General features: G+C 32.8%; 1 protein-coding gene across 2 annotated transcripts in view; it reads right to left on the bottom strand.

The window, feature by feature from the left end:
- Window positions 1-11,558, bottom strand: part of LOC145595471 (uncharacterized) — a 74,034-nt gene extending 62,476 nt beyond the window's left edge. The window contains exon 1 of one of the 2 annotated variants that reach the window (XM_081651890.1): window positions 11,021-11,558. In XM_081651890.1, the coding sequence (XP_081508016.1) occupies window positions 11,021-11,477 (457 nt within the window). In that variant the 5' untranslated portion in view covers window positions 11,478-11,558. Of the gene's footprint in view, window positions 1-10,646 lie in introns of those variants that run through there. The other variant, XM_081651889.1, reaches the window with a different exon arrangement.
- Window positions 11,559-22,509: the final 10,951 nt, after the last annotated feature.

Genomic DNA, 22,509 nt, shown 5'->3' with positions numbered 1-22,509 from the left:
TTTTCTTGTGCTATAAATTAATTTTTCAACAAATGTTCTAAATTTTGTTTGCTTATGTTCTAAACTTTTGCTATCTTCTAAATTTTTTTTCTTATGTTCTTAATTTTTTCGGCTTATGTTCTAAATTTTTTTCCATGTTCTAAATTAATTTTTTCTACTCATGTTCTAAAATTTTGCTATCTTCTAAATTTATTTTTCTTATGTTTTAAATTCTTTTTGCTTATGTTCTAAATTTTGTTTGCTTATGTTATAAATTTTTTTTTTCTTATGCTCTAAATTTTCTCTGCTTATGTTCTAAAACTTTTCCTACTCCCTCCGTGTTATAATAAGTGTTACACTTACTAAATCCGGCCGTGTTTTAATAAGTGTTATACTTCATTTTTTTTGACAAAAAGCTACATTAAAATATTGTATTTCTCTCCTCTTATGGTCCCACCCAAACGGACTACTACTTTTTTTATTAAATCTTTCCAATCACATTTATTACTTTTCAATAAACTATTAACTCCAATATCTTTTTTTTACAATAATTTTGTACTTCAACTCTCTCACTTACCTTTGATTTTATTTAAGTCAATTAAATTGCCTAAAACTATGTGCCAGTCAAACTGTAACACTTAAAAAAACACGGAGGGAGTATGTTCGTTCTAATTTTTTTTTCTATGTTCTAAATTAAATCTATGTTTTGAACATGAAATCACAAAATTACAGAAATGCCATTCCTAAAGGATCATTTTATATGGTTAGATCAAAACTATTAAAGGGTTGTGATTAGTTCTTATATAAGATTAGGTACTTAAATAAAGGAGGGTTCTTACATGATCCTTCATACATATGTATATATACAAGAACTCTATTTCCTCTATATAAGAACCCTCCTCTATATAAGAACTAATATAGACTGTGGGTTAAAGTAGACCCGACTGCCCAAAATCAATAGAATTGTAATAATACTTTTGTAATTTCAGTTTTACACTTACTACGTACATCCCCTTCTCCTCTTTCACAGCATTATTTTCACTCTCTAATGCTACAGCTCTTTACCATTCTCTTGTTAATTTGCTGTGAATTCCCTTAAATGCAAATTTCATCAAATTCTTCAAGAAATTTGTTCGAATTCAGCCCGGTTGTGAAACCGTCTACTATACGATCTATTTTGAGTATTACTTTGGGGGAGGATTGGCCCATACATCAACTTGATGTTAAAAAATGTGTTCCTTCATGGTGACCTCAAGGAGACAGTTTTCATGCATCAACCTCCGGAATTTTGTTGATCCTACCGCTCCTACACACTCATGTTTGTTGGCTTTTTAAAATTATAATACAGTTTGAAACAAGCTCCGAGGGCATGGTACCAACGATTTGCTAGTTATCTTTTGCACATTGGTTTTGTGTGTAGCAAGAGTGATCATTCCTTGTTCATATTTCACCGGGGCACTTCTACTTCTTATCTCCTTTTGTATGTTGATAATGACATTGTGCTTACCGCATCTTTCGAGGCTCTTAAGTCCGAGATTATTGAGCTCCTTAAATCCGAATTTGAAATGTTGGACCATGGCAAGCTTAATTAAATTTTGGGAATTTCTGTGACTAGGACACCTTGTGCTATGTTTCTCACTCAACAAAAATGTGCAAAGGAGATTATTGCTCGTGCTAATGTGGAGAACTGCAAGCCGGTATCCACTCCGGTGGACTCCAAGTCCAAATTGAGTGCTCTTGATGGCAAACCAGTCCCTGACTCTTCTTTGTATTGTAGTCTTGCGGGTGCTTTGCAATACTTCACTTTCACAAGACCGGACATCGCCTATGCCGTACAGCAAATTTGTTTGTTCATGCACGACCCTCGTGAGCCATATTTCAATCCCCTCAAACGCATAGTAAGGTACATCAAGGGGATTGCCGACCATGGGCTTCACCTCTACCGCTCCCCTCCCAGCAGCCTTGTCTCCTATACGGACGCCGATTGGGGTGGCTGTCCGGATACACGGAGGTCAACTTCCAGCTATTGCAATTTGCGTGTACCTCGATGATAACCTTGTGTCTTGGTCAGCAAAGCGGCAACCAACCTTGTCTAAGTGAAGTGCCGAAGCAAAATACCATTTCGTTGCTACTGTTGTTGCGGAAACTTGTTGGCTTCGCAACCTGTTGCTCGAGCTACACTACCCAATTAAGCAGGCTACCCTTATTTACTGTGATAATGTCTCGGATGTGTATTTGTCTAGCAACCCCGTACAACATCGACGAACAAAGCACATCGTAATGGACATCCATTTTGTTTGCGAAAAGGCTGCCACGAGTCAAGTTCGAGTGCTTCACGTTCAATCTTCGTACCAATACGCAGACATTTTTACCAAGGGTTTACCTCGGCAGCTCTTCTTGGATTTTAGAAACAGTCTAAGCGTTCTGCCTTCTCCCGCTACAACTGAAGGGGTGTTAATGAATATGATTAATATTCATTCATCCTTTTGTATTCTGTAATTATTGTTGTGTAACTTTATGTATTCTCAATGTTAGGTTGTAATTATTCAGTTATATATATTTTGGTAATGAGAATTCCATCTCCAAGGAGAGTTACACATTTCTACAGAAATTGTGTGCGAATTCTTCATTATTTCACTGGAATTCTCCCGCATTTCGTGTTTTAGGTCTGTTTCAAAGGTATGATGAAAATTTAGGGTTTTCTCATTAATTTTCTTATAATTTTTGTTGTTCCTTTTTCTGAATTTATGTATTGATTTTTGTTATTTGGTTCATAATTTCATTGAATTTTGTGTTTATAGTTTCATTCTTTTATTCGGTTTCAATCGTTTTATCTTTTTCATTATTGTTGCTTTTGATCGAATTTCACTTATTTCAGCTTTAGTTTCCATGTTTTATTGTTTTGAGTGTTGATTATTATTTTTTTTTTATTTTGTAATTTTGATTTATTTTTTTCAATTTCAGGTTTATCAGCTTTCATCTAATTTTGAATGAATTTTGGATCCGAATGATGACCTTATGCGACCATCTTGGTCAATTATTCTATCATGTCTATTTCTTATAATTAATATTACTGATTTAATGTCTGATCTTCTTTCCATGATTTTTGAGCTATAATTGATCATGTTCTAAATAATTGTGCCCTTGTTCTAAACTATAATGCTAATGTTTTAAACTTTAATTAAATAATTAGTACTTGTCTTGATTCGTAGATTAATGATAGTTTAATCTCTGGTCACGTTACCATATTCTTAATCCAAAATGTTATATATCATGTTATTCATATCCTAGAAATTCAGGCAGGCTTGTCCTGATTCTGTTGTACATCAAAATCGTCTTTTGGTTTGTGTATGTATATCAGTATATATGGCTCTTATTCTTGCTATTTTGTAGATGATAGATATTATTTTCTATATAATATTTGTCGGATATATTTGTATATATTTTGTATTATTATCTTATTAGATTCCTAACGTGATTAGGAATAGGCTTGTAACATCATATAAAGTGATCAATGGTACACACTCCAATTTAAGGAGTTTTCCCGAAATCTAACATGGTATCACAACTTTAGGTTACGATCCTAGCTTAGGTTTAATTTTATTTTTTTCTCTTCTTGCTTCCGCTACACCTTATTGCCGCCCATCCTTCTTCACTGATTCTTGACAATAGCTTGCAACTATGTCTCAAGATGGCGAAATCCCCCCTCCTCCACCGCCAACAGTGAATGAATTTCAACTGGCCCTTGCGGTCAATAATATCAAAACTGCGATCCCGGTTACACTAGACTACGAAATGAATTTCAACTGGCCCTTGCGGTCAATAATATCAAAGCTACGATCCCGATTACACTAGACTACACTAACGTCCATTATTTCACTTGGGTTGAATTATTTGAGAACCATGCTTGTGCATACAACGTTCTTGACCACATTGATCCCAAAACTCCAAAACCCACTGACATCTCAAATGCAGACGAGATCTCGTCATGGCATTTCTAAACCAAATCCAAAATATGCCCATTTGACCATTGAGCATAAATTCCCATTACCCAAAAATCACAAACAAGCTTTGCAAGACCATAATTGGAATGCCGCAATGTTTGATGAATATAGTGCTTTAATTAAAACGGGAACTTGGGATTTGGTACCTAGACTTATGGGGGTGAATGTGGTTAATTGCATGTGGCTTTTTAAGCAAAAAGACAAGTCTAATGGTGTCCTTGAAAGGCACAAAGCTCGTCTTGTATGTGATGGCAGGTCGTAGGAAATTGGAGTTGATTGTGATGAGACGTTTAGTCCGGTTGTTAAACTGGCAACAATTCGCACAGTACTCAGTTTAGATATGGCTAAAAAATGGTCCATTCATCAGTTAGATTTTAAAAATGCGTTTTTGTATGGTGACTTACTGGAAACAGTTTATATGCATCAACCTCCTGGTTTCTATGATCGGAGTAAGCCTGACTATGTAAGTCGTCTTCGCAAGGCTCTATATGGTTTGAAACAAGCTCCTCGGGCTTGGTATCAACGTTTTGCGAATTTTTTGATCAAGTTGGGGTTCGTCATTGCTAAGAGTGACACTTCTCTTTTCACTTTTCGGCAAGGGAATGACTTGGCATATTTACTGCTTTATGTTGATGATATTATTCTAGTCACTTGATTGTTATTTATAAATTTGGTTGACGATTGTAAGTTTTGGTTTTATTGGGAATTAATTTGCGATTTATGTAGTTTTGTTCTTGAAGAAGATCGACCAATTAATACATTTTGGAAGAAGAAAGCAAGCAAATAGACAAATTCAGAATAAAGTGTAGATTCAAATAATACAATGTACATTAATCCTCTAAGGAACATTATAACATATATGTTCATTAGAATATAATACAATGTACATTATAATATAGTAAAATGTTTTTTTTCATATACTTACATGATCATTTATAGTAAATGTACATTTTAATATGAATTATATTCTTTAATATTATCATGCTCTTTATTCATACTACATATGTTCTTTAGATTTACCAATATATACATACATACATACATATATATATATATATATATATATATATATATATATATATATATATATATATATATATATATATATAAATAGTGGGATAACGATTATATCCTTAAGATTTTTTTTTATTCCATAAAAATCGTTAGAAATATAATTGGAACAAAAGAACATGATTCCTTACTTTGATTGCGTTTGATTGCAATTATAAAACAATTAACGTGTTAATAACTTCAAAGAAAATAAGTAATAAAATAGAATTTAAATCAAATGAAAGTAGAGTTCGTTGATTTGGGGCCAAACCTTCAAACAGTTCTACCTTTCACGCATTGACTTAAGTACAGAATTTCGGGTAAAGTATGGACTCCGGAGAGTGTTAAGTGATGCATTGTGAGAATAGAGAAGACATGTATTTAGGCTAGAGCATAAAAGAGAAAGAGAATATGAGTTGGTGTCCCCAAGGCAGTTGAAACAACTTCGTATATTATAGAGGATATGTCAGGGATGTAGTTCGAAAGCCTAGAACTGAGGCGCCACAGAAGCAATGTGCACAACGCCACAACATTGGGCACCATGGCACGGTATAGTCTATCATGGCACATCATTTGTACCGTGACACCATAGTTGTACCATTGCGCAACAGTCAATTTTATCATTTCTGAAGGTCAAGATTTGTAAAAGATTAAATATGGTAAAAAGAAAATATCGTGGCACGGCACGATAATTGGCTTTTATGAAAATTGATTTAAAATAATTTAATATATAGAAAGGGGTAATTTGATCAATTAAAATTTGAAAACCAAAAACACTTTTTTTTTTTTTACACAAAAACCAAAAACGCTTTTTCTCTGTATTAGTGCTCCCGTATATAGATAATTAGGAAGATAAATAATACGGAGTACACATTTTAAATTTGGTACACAACCACCGTAGGAAATTATATATCATGGATTGAGTTTTTAATAAAGAAGCTCATATGAAATTATACATATAACATACAGTAGTTATTTTCATATTATAGCTAGCCCTATATTTTTTTCTTATTAGACTGATTATAGTCACCCACTTAAGCTAGCATTGAATAAATGATGTCCCGATGTTTTTTTCTTTTGTTTCTTCACGGCATGTGCTTCACTAGGGGAGGACCAGTTAAAAAATCATACCGTATATGGCGGTTCAATAATTAATAACGGCAGCGCATGTGAGTGATGTGACTCATAAATTCACAAGGGGTTAAATTGTACGTCATATGAAAGCATTTAAAAATGTACTTCGTATCAATCGATCAGGTTTGGCAGCATTTAAGATTATATCAATCAATCAATGATGTTTGGCGCCATTTAAGAATTGTGTTTCATGAATTGAACGGTCCAACTATTGTAAAAGTACAAGCGATGCTAACTATATGCTTGTTACCCTTGATGTTTTGATGATAACACAAGTCAAATAAATGGACTAATACATTTATAAGTTTTGTACTTTGCTTATGTTAAGTTGCTGGATTAACTTGAGGCAAAGGAATAGAACTAAAGGATCAAAAGACTTGTTTCAGTGTTCCTGTAAAGGAACAGAAGCTTTGGAGCAGAAGCTAAGGAAAGAAGACTCGGAGCAGATACTTCTTAGAGAATTAAAGTCTAAGATATTTTATGTTTTAGGTTTTATGTAAATGAGAATAATTAAAAGTTGATGATAAGTGGAATTCGATTTTAATTGGTTTAAGAGATAGAATATTTTTTATTGCTAAAAAATAGGAAAGATGGTTTTTGGAAAATATAATTTCTTATCTTATCTTAAATTGATATTCTTTTATTTCAGAAAAATATCTTCGAAAAGGTTGAATAAAGACAGGCTTCTTAAACTTGCGCAACTACTTGTTGAATTAGTCTTCTCCACTAACGAAGAAACTGCTCCTAAGAGGTTCAAAGTGTCCTGGTTTCTAGGACATGTTTGAAGCTTTGGTAGTGGTGGAAAGAAGTGGCATTGATGTGCAGCAGTAGTGGCGTAAGTGGAGGAAATTGTGGCGTTTTAATCAAGCTATGTTTTCCTTTAAAAATCGAAGTTGTTCTTTGGAAATTAAAACTTCACTTTTTTCAATCATATCTTTCTATCTTTCTTGTTTTCTAAACGAGTCAAGAGTCACATTCTACTTATGTGTTAACATTCTTAATTACTTTCACTAGAGTATTGTATTTTAGAGTTGTATTTGGGAATTGGGAGTTTGAGTGAACTCTTAGAGAAGTCAGTAGAGAAAAGAGAAGAAAAGAGTGGCAAGAAGAGGGAAATACTGCTAGAAACTTCTAGTTCTTAGAGGAACTTGAAGTTAGATCCTTTAGCTTGTAATAGGTTGTTTGCCCTAATATAGTGAAATCTTTCTTAAAATCCCAAGTGGTCGTGGATTTTCCTCTTGTTAGGGCCAAGAGGTTTTCCACGTAAAATCTCTCTATGTCACTTTAAAGTTCCTCTAGCTTTGTTTTAACAATTTAGCAAAACCCCCCCTCTTGTAGTATTCTTCTAAAGTAACAATTAGTATTTAATCCTCTTGAAATCAGGACCTCGAAGAGGAGAATCTTGGCACAAGATGAATACTCACGAAAAGCTCGAAGAAAGATACTTTACTCAATGACCTCATATGCTCAACGGAAAATTCTATACAAACTGGAAGAATATGTTGGAGATCTTCATCAAAGCAGAAAATTATCAAGTCAAGCGAGTCATCGAGATAGGAGACTTCGAAGTAACCAAAACCAATGCACAACACGAGGTAACTCCTAAACCAATGTCTGAATATGAGAAGGAAGACTTTGATAAAATGGAAATCAATGCTATGGCTGTTAAGCTACTTCATTGTGGACTTGGACCACATGAACACAATCGTGTTATGGGGTGCAAGAATGCTAAGGAAATTTGGGATCTACTTCAGGTTACCCATGAGGGAACAAATGAAGTGAAACGTTCAAAAATTGATCAGCATATGTCTAAGTATGAACGTTTCGAGATGCTACCCAAAGAATCTTTCCAGGAAATGCTTACTAAATTCACTAACATTATTGATGAACTAGTTTCTCTTGGTAGAAAAATTCCTACAGATGAACATGTTAGAAAGGTGTTTAGGAGTCTACCCTAGGATGAACGTTGGAGAGCTAAGGTGATTGCCCTCCAGGTTACGAAGGACTTCACAACGTTCAACATTGAACAACTTGCTGGTTCACTTATGATACATGAGCTTTATTTGGGAACTAGCAACAATGAAGGCAACAAGAACAAGAGGGCTAGCGTTAAAGGCTAATCAAGAGGATTCTGAAGTGGATGAAGAAGAGGCCGCAATGCTGGTTATTAGGATATTCAAGTGAATGTTCAACAGGAACGATCGGATCTCAAGAAACTTTCAAAAGAAACCCTCCAGCTTCAAACTAGACTATGGCTATCACAAATGTGGATCAATGGACCACTTCATCAGAGATTGTCCTCAATGGGACATTGAGAAAAGAAAAGGGATGGCCAAGGAACAGGGAAAAGAAAAATACCAGACTCACTTCTCAAAGACTAATGTCAAGAAAGCCATAATAGCTTCATGCGAAGACTCTGAGAGTGAAGAAGATGAAGATCAACCTGAAGAGGAAGTTGCAAATCTTTGCTTATGACATTTACGACGTGTCTTTGACAGTCGCAGATTATGACATTTACGACAGTCTCTTTGACAGTCGCAGATTAGACATTTACAACCGTCTTTGACGATCGCAAACGATTTAATTTAATTTAGAATTATTATTAATTGTTCAAACATCCTAGAGACCGTCTAAAATGCTAAAAACGGTCGCAAATTTGCGACCATTCTCAAAGCAGTCGTAGTATTGCGACCGCATAAAAAACGGTCACAAATTTCATAATTTGCGACTGTTTTTCAGACGGTCGTAGAAAAAAGGTCGCAATTTAGCCGAATTTTAGTAGTCTCCCTCCCTCAAAATCCCTAAAAAAAACTCTCCCCCCACTGCAAAACCCCCAACCACCCCTCCCCTACCCTCAAAAACCCTAGTGACTAAGGGTTTTGAGGGTGGAGGGACGGGCGGTCGAGGGCTTAACTGCTGGGGGAAGGGCCTCTTAAGGATATCGGGGAGGGAGGGGTTACAAGATGGGTTGTGGTGTTTAGGGGCCGAGAAAAGGGGGTAAGGGGAGCGGTGGCGTTAAAGTAAAAGGGTCTGGCGTGGCAGGTTGAGCTAAGCGGGATAGGGAGGGGACGGTGATGGCAGGGGGAAAGGATGGTGTGGGTTTTAATGGTTTTTTATTTTTTTTATGTTTCTAAATTTTGTATTTTTTTTTATTTTTTACCAATCATGGTGCCAAAACATGCATGTAACTTGTTATAACAAGTTGGATGACTATTTGGGATAATATTGATCAGATTCGCATGGTAGTTTAGAATATTAAAAGAAAAAATAAAATTTAGGATTATTATTGGTAGATAAGGCAACATAGGAATTATTCTAAATACTTTTTTCCTACTTAGACCACGTTCTATTCACCTTATTTTTGCTGATCTGAAATTATTTTTACATAAACAAAATTGTATTTGATGAACTTAAATTATTTTTACTGAACTTAAATAAATTTTACTTAATTGAAATTATTTTTTCTGAGCTGAAATTATTTTTCCTGATTTTCTATTATAATTCTTCTTTAAGAAAACTGAATTTTACTGAACTGGACTTATTTTAACTGAACTGAAATTATTTTTACAGAACTGAACTTATTTTTACTGAACTGAAATTATTTTTGCTTGATATTATTTTTTTATGGTGAAGAGAATAGGGCCTTAATATGAAAATTTAATATTAGATATATTAGCTAACTAGTGTGTCTCCTGGGCAATGTTCTAGTTATTGTTTAGCTACTCCCTATGTCCCATAATGCATGACACAGTCAAACATTACCCACATTCCAATGCATTAGTTTGACTTTATTTTTATATAATTAAATATTAATAGAAATTATTTTAAAAATTATACTCCGTATCTTGAAACTTTATATTACTCCCTCCGTCCCTAAATTACATTCCTCTTTAAAAATTTACACGGGAATTAAGGAGGGAAGAATAAGACAAATAACAATAATTAGATAATGCAATGGGAAGTACAAAAATAGATTAGTTGTTACTCATGACAAGTCATCAATCCTTTGCAAAAAAAAAAGGGACCAATTACATGCTCCTAATTAAAAAATTTTAACCAATCATATCCATTGTAATTTGGCACAAGGATTATGAGTGAGATTAGGTAAGGATGAGTGGAAAAAGCATTAAATATAAAACAGAAAAAGAGAGTTGATTTACTAAAAAAAACTTACCAAATATAGAAAGGAGAAATGTAATTTTGGAATACCAAAAATAGAAGGAGGAATGTAATTTAGGGACGGAGGGAGTATCTAACAACATATTTTATGATAAAATAATTTTTTTTATTATATATGTTAGTAAAAAATTATAGTCAAACCTTAAAAAAAAAAAGTCCAACGTCTCATATATTATGGGACGGAGGGTGTACTAATGAATGAAGTTAGTTGTTTTTTTTTTTTTTTTTTTTTTTTTTGAAACAAAAGTTATTGAAATTGACATCTTGATAAGCTAATTAAGCAAAAAAAATTCTATGATACATAAATAAGACTGGTAGAAGTAGTAGATTAATAATAATGAGATTATCATACAAGTACAAGATATGTTACAGAGATGGACTGCTTACATTAAAGCAGATTTATTCAAACAAACAAAAGTAGAAGCATAGATAAAGGATAAAACACAAACATACACGATAAAATAGAAACGATGAGCTCGCATGAGGCATCAGCAAGTGAGGTGCAAGAGTGCGTGCGAGTGGAAGCGTGAACTTGGCTTATTAAGCAACAACAATAGGATTAATACGAATATCCTCCGGGTCGGTGTTGGCAACAAAGGTGTCATAGAAAGCAAGTTTAGCACATTTGGGGGCTTGATTAGGGAATAACATGTAGGGGAAGGCTGGACTGTTACCTGAGTCAGACTTAAACATAAACAACTTTAAGTTAAAAGGTCCGTAAGAGGCTTCGGCACCGGTTATGGTCATGAGTGGACCAAATGGGGCTGCATCGAGCCAAGGGAGAAGCTTAACATAGAGTTGGACAGTCACTCCCTTAACTTCGGTCAGTTTGTCTTGTGATAAGACCGCCGATATCCTTTCTGAACACTTGAGTACATTTTGAATAGCACCAAGTGTATTAATCACGGTACATTTATCACGTAAGTTAATATTTAACCTGATGGAGTTAACGTTGACAGTATCGCAGCTGAAGCTGACAGCATAACCAGGGAAAATCGAGGGCGGTAACCCATAATGCTTCAAGATCTCAGGGATCGTTGAAGCAGGGCAGTGGGCATAGGCGGAGGACAGTGTTAGAGCAAGAGTAATTCCGAGGAGAGCGAGGGAGGTAGTGGTTGTTTTTGGAGACATTTTTATTATTGGAAAAACTTTGCTTATGTTTATGTTTATGTTTATGTTTATGTTGGATGTTTTAATTGGTGTTGAAGCATGCATTTGATGCTACTGTATTTATAGATTAGAAGGTCAAGGCATTCACTCCTTGCTTTATTAATAGGTTCGTTGAATCTTCGTTGTAGTCCCCCACTTTAGCTAGATTTGAAATTATACAGTAAGAGATAATTTAATTTGGCACCATTAAGGGCATGCATGCATGTGTATCACGAATTAAAGCATTTTATGAAAATATCAACCAATCAATAAATCATGTTTGGCACCATTGATGAATTGTATTCACGAATTGACAACCGTCCATGCCAGTGTATGGAATCGTTAATCGATAATAATTAACCATTCCCTAAAATGATTCATACAACTTCTATTTACGATACAAAATGCACACTTGTAGGCAGCACAAAAAAACTAGTCAAAAATCAAGTCTAACTCCTTACCAAACACTCTCAAGTTTTTTCAAGTACTGTTTTGACTGGTCAAAACTCTATCCGCTACCTCAAACGCCACCACCAAACAAAGCCTTAATTTTAGGCCGAACAAGGATTTTCGTTTAGGTAAAATTGGTATAAACCACCTTTTTTGTCGAACTTTTTTGAAAAAACCACCTTTTATGTTTTTTTTCTAACTAACCACCTTTTAAGTACCTAAATTTTTTATTGCACTACCTCTATTACAAATTTTGACGAAAAAATTAACTAAGGCGTTAATAGGGCCCACAACTTGTGCCTTTCGCTCCTTAATCATGTATCACCTCTAAAAACATTTGACCCTTCCCTTTGTAAATATGCATGACTAAATTGAGTAAAGCTCTAAAAAAATCAAACCTAATTTTGTTACAAAAATTATATTGTAGTATTTGTTTATTCTCAAAACCTAAATTGAGGTAATTGAAGTGGATGGTTGAGATGAAAGGGAAGGTTTTGCTATGGTTGATGATTTGGAAGTGGATGGTTGAGATGCAATCTGTTAGATTTAAAATAGGGTGGTGCAATAAAACATTTAGCTACTTTAAAGGTGGTTTAGTTAAAAAAAAAAACATGCAAGGTGGTTTTATGAAAAAAGTTGGACAAAAAAGGTGGTTATACCAATTTTACCTTTCGTTTATGATTTTGTGTTGAATGTTTTGCGATTTAAACACACTGTTTATAGATTCAAAGCATCCACTCTTTGCATCTCCTTGAATACATTGGCTTACAAAATTATGATTCTATATGCACATTAGTGCTTATCATCAGTATAACAGTATTACTTTTTTTTTTTGAAGCAGTATAACAGTATTACTTTATTGCATATATTTTGAATTTTCTTGTTTGTTGTCACCTATTCATAGAGGTTTCATGAACCAACGCGACCAAACAAACCCAAAAAAACCGTATTCATATTACAGACCTATCCCCGCCAGGACATTCGAATTTTCTCCTTTTTTTTTCTTGGTATTTTAAAACAACATTAAATGGGTAAATAACTATAGAACTGTCGGTGGTTGTACGCTGCTATTTTGAATAGATGTATTTTATCATTGACAAACTCCATGATTAGTAAAGCGTAGTAGTCGATAATATACATTGTGCACTAATTTTTCTAAGCTATGAAATCAGTTTTTTGTATGGAGAAAGTGATTTATTTTTACTCAAAATAAAAAAATAAAATAAAAAATAAAAAATTATCTTACCGTCTATTTTTAAAAATTGTGGTAGTCAAAAGTCAAATGTCTGCATTATAATCCCCCCATTATATATTCAGGCTCCAAAGCTAATAGTACTAAGTATTAAAAACATCTTTCATACTCCGACTCTTCCATTTGTCAATCAAATTCATTTTATAGTGTTACAATCTAATCTAATATGGCCTTGTATGCTCCAAACTTCTAATTTCCATGTATTTAAATCACATTATTAATGTACCTCTGAAAAAACCTAATGTACCTGTAACACATTATTGTTGATGCAATTTTTCATATAATTTTGACGTGCTCAAGGTTTTGTTGATTAGGGTCATTGTTTCTAGTTGTAGACTTGAAGCTATAATGCTGTTATTTTTGCCTGGCTAGAGCAAAGAAGATGAAGAAAAGGGTTTTTTGGTGGTTCGTATATAAATGTCCAAACACTATTCTTAAAAATTTGTTAAAAAAAAAACATAACGTTGATGAGGGCGAACATAAAATAAGTATTTTTTTTGAGGATTTAAGGCTACATTTCGTGATTAAGTTTTAATATTTTTCACCTTTTATTGATCAAGTTTTTTTTGTGTGCAGTTTGGTTAAAAACATAATCTCCCAATTTAAGGTTAATCACTAGGAAATAAGGTACAATACATCATTTTTTTTCCTTGTATCGAAAAGAGTCAGTTGTAATTTTTGAAGAACTTTGGTTTCTGTTAGATTTAGAAAACTTATATTTGTGAATGTTTTCCCTGTGAATTGCTTAATCCAAAATTATTACCCCCCTCAGTGTTTTTTTTTTTTCTTTTTTTTTTTTTTTTTTTTTTTTTTGCTTTTTTCAATAAAAAAAAATTCCTAGTTCAACCTAGAACTGCAATCAGCGATAGAGGTTTTACAATAATGCCGCTGATGTTGTTTGCGATTTCAGCCTGTACTTATTAATTATACTATGTACTACTCCCTCTGTCACTAATTTACATTCTTATTTATAACATTTATTCGTCACATAATATAGGAAAGTAGGAATAATGTAATTTAGGGACAGAGGGAATACGTATTAGCTTGCAGAAAGAAAAAGGTTTACAGTACATCTGATGATTCTGGTCTTGATAATCCTCCAAGTACAGCGAGACCCCCTAATTCAAGAAAGACCAAAAGCACCAAATACCATATAGAAAATTTTAAATTATAAAACTCCCCCTTTGGGCTCCATCCTATGGGTTTTTAAATTTTGTGCCCACTCTACTATTGTAATTATTACAAAACTGAGAAAATATGTAAGAAAGGATGATTTGATCAAGTACTGAAATAGTGAAATTTGACAATCAAAAACACTCTTTCTCTCTCTATAGAACTCCCATACATAGATAATTAGGTAGATACATAATAAGGGGTACAAATTTATAATTTGGTACACAACCACCATAAGAAAAGTTATCATTGATTGAGTTTTTGATAAAGAAACTATATGAAATTATACATACAAGTATAACATACAGTAGTTTTTTGCATATTATAGCTAGCCCTATATTTTTCTTGAATTGGTCGAAGTCCCTCAATTTAGATAGCATTGAACAATTGTTTTTTTTTTTTAATTTTTTTTTTTTTTAATTTTAAGGCATGTGTTTCATTAAGGGAGAACCAGTTAAAAAAAAAAAAGAGTTTTTCTATATGGTACCCATAAATATTGCGTGTTTTATTTTGTGGCCTTCTAAATCCAAACTTCTACATGGTGCTCACAAATTTTATGTATTGTTTTATATATGCCCTTTATAAGATGTTGTGCTAACAATAATTAACTTGTGGGTAAGATAACCACCCTACTTAGTTAATTACTACTTAAAAATTTAAGGACATAAAATATAAAATTAAAATCCATTTTGATCAAACCCCTCACATTCCATTTCTAGTGCGCCCCTGTTTTATTTAGAACGATTATCTCATTGAATTCCCAATTTTTACAAACCCTAAGATTTTTTCTCGGGAATTCAAAGCTAATAAAAATCGATTAATATATACAATAACATATCCAAAATTCTTCTCGATAAGAATTTTTGTGTTCTTTGTTCAGGCAAAGGTATGATTAAACAACATTTTTCATCCTAAATTGATAATTAATTTCTTGTTATTTACTGTGTATAATAATTAAAAATAATTATGTTAACTAAAAGAGTTGGTAAATTTCATACTAGTAGTTCTTTGTTGGGTTGATTGTCCAATTAATCAATCTACTGTATATTTTGATGCTATGACATGCCATGTGATCTAATGATTTTAGTTTTTAATTGACTTCAATTTTTCGTATACATTGTCAGTGTAAATTTCTTGCAATGTGTCCTTTATGTTTGCCATGTTGAATGTCTTGAATTTGTTTGAGTGGAGTTGTTGGGGTTTACAAGTATTGAATTTTATGGTTTAGAGAAAAAAAAAGTTCATTTTATCAATGTTTATTATTATGAAGAAGAAGAAGAAAGAAGCTGACAATGGTGGAAGATCGTAAGTTTGAGGGAAATATAACCACATTAGTTATAATAACATTTTTTTTTTTTTTTGAGAAAAAGTTATAATAACATATTATATACTAACCTATTTTTTTTTACAAAATTAAAGGGAAAAAATATTTATTGTTAACCATAGTTAGTAGTCAATTTAGCATTAACATGAATGGTTAAAATAATTAAGTTAATTAAACTTGTGGGCACCGTGTAGAAGTTTAGGTTTAGAAGGGCCCAACATAGAAAACGCAATAATTTGTAAAATCCAAAAACATATCATATTTGGCGGTCCATATTAACAAGAGCATGTGAATCATAAATTAGCAAGGGACCGGGTTAAATTGTACGTTATATGAAAGCATTTAAGAATATTTCAATCAGTCATGTTTAAGAATATATCAATCAGTCGATAATGTTTGGCGCTATTGAAGAATATAGTGTTTCATGAATTATTGAGCACTGTTGTCCACAAAAAAAAAAAAAAAAAAAAATAAAATAAAATAAAAAATATTGGGCAACAGTCTAATGTAGGGAAAATTACAATTGATATTACAATAACTTTTGTATACATCCGGTGTACAGTAATTTACTGTACATCGGGGGTCACTTTTTATCAAATTTAGGGTCACTTTTACAATTTTTTGGGTAACTTTTATCAATAAAGTATAAATACTTAGTAACATTTATTTATGTTAGGGTAACATTTATCCATATTAGGGTAACTTTTGCTTATTTTAGGGGTAACTTTATAACGGATGTACAATGTTTATTGTACATCCGATTTATTTTAAAGTTTGTGTTGATATTAACCATTCGCTTGATTCATATAATTAATATCTACGCAAGACAGCATTAGAAACTAGTTGAAAATCAAGTTTGGCTCATATAATTTGACTATTTTAGGGCATGGATTTTGCATGTTTAGTTTACACATTAAGACCATGTTGTTTTGGACTGTACTGTTTTGCTCTACTCTACCTATAGCTACTCTGTCTCCTAACAATTTCTCTGCTTTGCTGGCATATATGTAATCCTCTACTAACTACTCGTACTATATAAAACAATAATAAATACGAGTAAATAATAATTACTGAACAAAATATGCTCTACTCTACTGATAATTATACGAAATAACAAAATTTGTTCTGCTCTTCTAAAAGCTTCTCTGCTCTACTCACAACTGCTATATTCTGTTGCCAAGTGCTGAGCAACCTAAAAGAGCATGGCCTATTTATGGGATACATAAGGTTTTATCTATGTCTCGTATTTTTTTATAATAATTAAACCCACCGATTTTACAGGTCATCTTAGCTTCTAACTAGTATACTTACACACATTAAACTTTTTTTGTGATGGAAAAATCAATTGAACAACATAAAAAAATACAATACAAAATCGCTCTATATCATTTTCCAAAATGCAATCTATAGACTTATTGATTTTACCTGTAGGATATATATGTTACATAAAAGCTACAAATTAACATAGTGGAGATAAATAATGTAGGGAGGAGACTAGAAATTTCAAATATGATTTTACGATTTTAGGTACGTAATGTCATGGAAAAACCACTGCCTTGAAAACGAGATTCGGCCCGTCCAAGGTACAAAACATTATGACCGACTCGTTCCCTAAGGTTAACATCACTCCCACACACTCATGTATTTAAGGGTGACTGGGTGAGGGATTGGAGTCACACAGGCTTTTGTGCAATATCAAGATGAAGAACACATCATCATGTAATGTGTCTAATATCAACTATGAAAATGACTTTATATATGTAGAATATTTGTAAAGTTGTAATCCTAAAAGATATTACAAGTATAGTCTCGCAACAACCAATTGAGATTATGAATTGAATAGTTAGTAACCTCCAACGAGCAGTCCAACATCAATGTATGTAGCTCTTCTGCCATTGAAGAGCCACAATGTTGGGGTAGACTTGGCTCTCCATTTTCTCGCTCCTTACGAGCTTCTTCGAGAAACAATAATAGAGAGCCCCATTAAATAAATCGTACTGTGAGACAAACATTTTAACACAAATCTTTTCAAATCATTGTTGTACCTTGTAAGAACAGTCATCATTTATTGTATTATTCGTATCATCTTAACCGATTAAAATATCAATCTATTAAATGTTTTACGAAAATGGAGATGTTGTTCTAATTTCATAAGTAAAATTTGTTTCCATGGAAACTACTGTAGTTTTGTTGAGGAAGAAATGGGAAGGAATGGCTTCATCAGCTTTTTTTGTGTGAAAATTAGGAAATGAAAACTGAAAAAATAGGGCGGAGACATAAAAAAGAAAAGGAACGAAAACTAATAAATAGTATTACGTCAATCTCATAAGAGCGAGTTTCTTACGTTCACTTAAATTTCACTTATTTCAGGTCTCATAAGTTCAATTAAAGGTCTGTTATTTACTTAATTTCAATTCAATTCTGTTCAGTTTAGTTCAGCTTCAATCAGTTCAGTTCACTTTAGCTCCAATCAATTTAGTTCAGTTCAGTTCAGCTCCAAATTTCCTTCTCTTATAAAATATTCATTTCAGCTCCAATCAGTTCAGTTCAGCTCAGCTTCAATCAGTTCAGTTCAGCTCAGTTCAATAAATGTGAATAGGTCCTAAGTTCGGTTAAAGGTTAACCAAGTTCAAATTGCAACTAAAATAAGGGTCTGTTTTGATTTATTGAAAACAACTTAATTGAACTGAACTTATGGGAGCTGAATTTTGAACTAATTGGAACTGAAGTGAACTGATGAACTAAACTCAAATGAATTATTTATGAGAGAAAGAAATTAAGAACTGAAATGAATTAAACTGAACTGATTGGAGCTGAACTGAATTGAAGTAATTGGAGTTGAACTTGACTGAAATTAAGCTGAAGAGAACAGACTCTAAGTATTAGAAATAGAGAGATTTATTATATAGCGAACTACTAAGTTTAGTTCTAATAAGTTTAAGGAAATTTTGACAATTACCACCTTCTGTTATGTCCATTTTAGCAATTACCACCTTCTATTTTTTTATTTGAAAATTATCACCTTCTATTTTCAAAAACATCAAAAATTACCACCTTCTTGCCCCCCAACTACCACGTGACGTCATTTTGGGCCCATTCTTTCCTTTTTCTCCCTATTTCCCTCACATTTCTCATTCCTATTTGGATTCTCATCTCCCCTTTCACTTTTTTTTACCCCAAACCACCAATAATTGTTCGTCAATTTTGATTTGGAGGAGTGGATTGAAGTGTTTTTGATTGTTTGGGGGGAAAAAAGAGAGAGGGGGATGAGAATCGAGTTAAGAATGAGAAATGTGAGGGAAATAGGGAGAAAAAGGAAAGAATGGACCCAAAATGACGTCACGTGGTAGTTGGGGGGCAAGAAGGTGATAATTTTTGATGTTTTTGAAAATAGAAGGTGGTAATTTTCAAATAAAAAAATAGAAGGTGGTAATTGCTAAAATGGAAATAACAGAAGGTAGTAATTGTCAAAATTTCCTAAGTTTAAATTACAACTACTACGTATATATTTCTTTCTTTTTTTTATTTTTATTTTTTTTTTATATAAAATGCATCACTTTTATAATAATGGACTTTTAGACGATTTTTGAAGATGTGGAGAGAAAAAACAAAAAGAGTCTAAATGATAGGGGAGAAATAGAGACAATATATTGAATAAAATAAAAATTAAAAAAATTGAAAATTATAGCTAGGACCTACACATTCTTTTTTTTTTTTTTTCTTTTGTTTTCTTGGGTAGGTTGTAGACTTATATATAGTCCCCACTTTAGCTAGCCTTGAATAATTGATGTTTTGATTTTGTTTTTTCACGGCATGTTTTTCACAAAGCGAGGACCAGTTTTCAACTTTAAAATCATATATGGCGCTCCACAGGTCTATATTTGCTTTCTATCCCTATTTGTTTATCCTATATTTTATTTAAAATCATATATAGGGCATATGTATCATGAATTAGCAAGGGGTTAAATTGTACTCCATGTGTCCCTATATATTTGTCCTATATTTTATTTTAGAATGTCTTTTAAAATACAACAAAAAAAAAAAGAATGTCTTTTAAAGATTGACTATTTTTAAAGGAGCAGGCCCTATATATTTAGAATGCAAATAGTATGACATTTTTGTAATTAATGGGACCCTGAAGGTGGAAAATATGATGACAAAAAGTACCAATACATGCCTAATAGTATATAAAAAGTATTATTCATACAACTTATACTTTAATGGTACATTATACATATATAGTAGTACTCAAAAATTTACCGATATACCGAAACAAGAGAGAAAAAATACCACCGAATCCCGAATTGCCCTTCTGTATGCATGCCAAATACATAGGCCCTTGCGCCTAGATGCACTCATTTTTCTACTATAGTAACATGCGTCCACTACTAAACCACTTGCATACACTCATAAAAGTGAAAAGACAAATTAAATACACCTTCATCTACTTGCAATTTTTTTAATTTTTTGAAAGACATTACAGTTTTTTGGATTTAATCTTAATAAAGCACATTTTGTTTATGAGGCAAATAAATAAGGACAGATGGAGTATAGTATGTGAAAACATTTAAAACTATAACAAGAGGAATGAGGAGATGGAAGGGTGGTGAATCCCTCCATCTCCCCCCCCCCCCCATGTGATGGGGGTTCAATTCCTCATAGGCCCCTTTCCTGTGATAGGAAGGGAGGCCCTCCCCGTAGTTTACCGTGCAAAAAAAAAAAAAAAAATTTAAAACTATAACAATCAACCAATCATATTTGGCAGCATTTAAGAATATATCAATCAATCATTTTTGGCGCCATTGAAGAAGTGTGTTTCACGAATTGGTAAGAGTCCAAATTATCATTCGATATTAGCCATTCACTTTAGGCTCATTTGTCATAATAGAAAATAATATATTGGAAAAATAATTCTCAATAGAATATAATTTTCAACGGAAAACACAATTTTAAAAATATTCAAATTCAAAGGCCTCTCATGTGAATGTGAGACAGATATAACAACCATATTCCAATATGAAATGCAGTCTATGGACGCGTACGTACATTTTTTCATACATTATCATACCAAATATCTTTACTTTACGCAAACCCATTACTCATTTAACGCAAATCCAAATAGCTTTATTAATGCATCCACTCCACTCCTGTAAGACAACATTCCAAGCACTAGCAATCGATGAGGGCGTTGTGAAATATTCACGTAGTTCAGGTAACATTTTAGCTCGTTTTAATCTTTATTTCTTGTTACCTTTAATTTCTTTGTAGGTGGATTAGAAAAAAAAAGCTGTAGTTGTGTGCTTATAAACCCAGAATATATCTTGCTTAAAACCACCCCATGCGGCCACGCTATTAACAACGTCAAGAACTCCCTCTAACACAAAAAAAAAAAAAAAAAAAAAAAAAAAGCAATTTTTTTTTTTTTTTCAGAATTTGTACTAGTAAGTAGATTAAAAAAAAGTATTTTATTCTGATTTAAAAGGTAGAAAAGATCAAAGTGTGCGATTATTACGTAATGGAGAGAGTAAGAGATAGTAAGTCTGATAATTTTGATGTTGCTAAGATTGTTAAAGATAAGTGGAATAATGAGATTCTTGTTATCAAGGTCATAGGGTCAGGTTTTATTTTTTTTGGGGACTGAAAATTTACATATGAAATAATATGCATGCTTTAATTTCTAGAATTACATGCACTTTAATTTCAAGTCATACCCGTGATTGGTCTCTTTGTATAGGATACAGTAACACAATATTTGACAATATATAGTACATGAATCTAAGTGTTGTACTGATGAAAATCATCAAGCTAATTTATATTGTGCTATCATGGTACCTTGATAATCTACGTTTATTAGCCAAGTCCGAGCTATAGAGATGATTAGTTGGTGATACAATATTTACGTATAATCTATGTAATAGACTTGTTTTTCTTTAATTTTTTAAAAATCATTCATGTAAATAATAACATGCATATATTTTCGGTTTTACATATTTCGTTTCTTCCATAACTCTAGTCCCAGGTTTTGTCAAGAACCAACATATAAAATTCATATTTTGTTATAAACCACGATACAATTTTATTTTTCTTATTGTAAAACATACTTGATGTCAAAAAACTATTTTTCAGGAGCCACCTTGTGAAATATCAATTAAGAATATTTGTCTTACCTTCATTCATGGATCTTGGCCAAAATATATAGAGCAATACAAGATAAATATGGCAAGTATTTTTAATATTATCTAGCCTATCTTTGACAAGTAAATATCATAACCAAATCAAATCAAATAATATCAAATCTTTCTAATATATCCTAACACCCCCCCCCCCCTCAAGTTAGAGCATGGTGAGGATCGAAAATGCCCAACTTGGATAATAGAAAATTAAACCGTCTCTTCTCAAGAGCCTTCGTAAAGATATCCTCCAACTGAGTATCCGTAGGCACATATGATGGAGCAATAATGCCTACTGTGATGGCATCTCTCACAAAATGACAGTCAACCTCGATGTGTTTGGTTCTTTCATGAAAAACCGGGTTTTTGCAATATAAAGAGCTGATTGATTGTCACAAAATAATCGAATAGCTTTAGGATGATGAACTCCCAAGCTATATAACAAATTAAACCTTTCAACCACTTCAATTCACAGGGTTGCTGAGGTCATAAAATGATACTCGGCCTCTGAAGATGATGTAGAGATCGTTGGCTGCTTCTTCGTCTTCCATGAAATAGACGAGTGGCCTAAATACACTAGCCAACCTGTCACCGAGCACCGAGTGAGAGGACAAGCTGCCCAATCTGAGGCACACCACCCCTTAA

This window comes from Chenopodium album, chromosome 19, assembly GCF_948465745.1.
Source record: "Chenopodium album chromosome 19, dcCheAlbu1.1, whole genome shotgun sequence".
Lineage (NCBI taxonomy): Eukaryota > Viridiplantae > Streptophyta > Magnoliopsida > Caryophyllales > Amaranthaceae > Chenopodium > Chenopodium album.
Note: the sequence above shows the minus strand (reverse complement) of the source record. Positions and strands in the feature narration are given on the sequence as shown.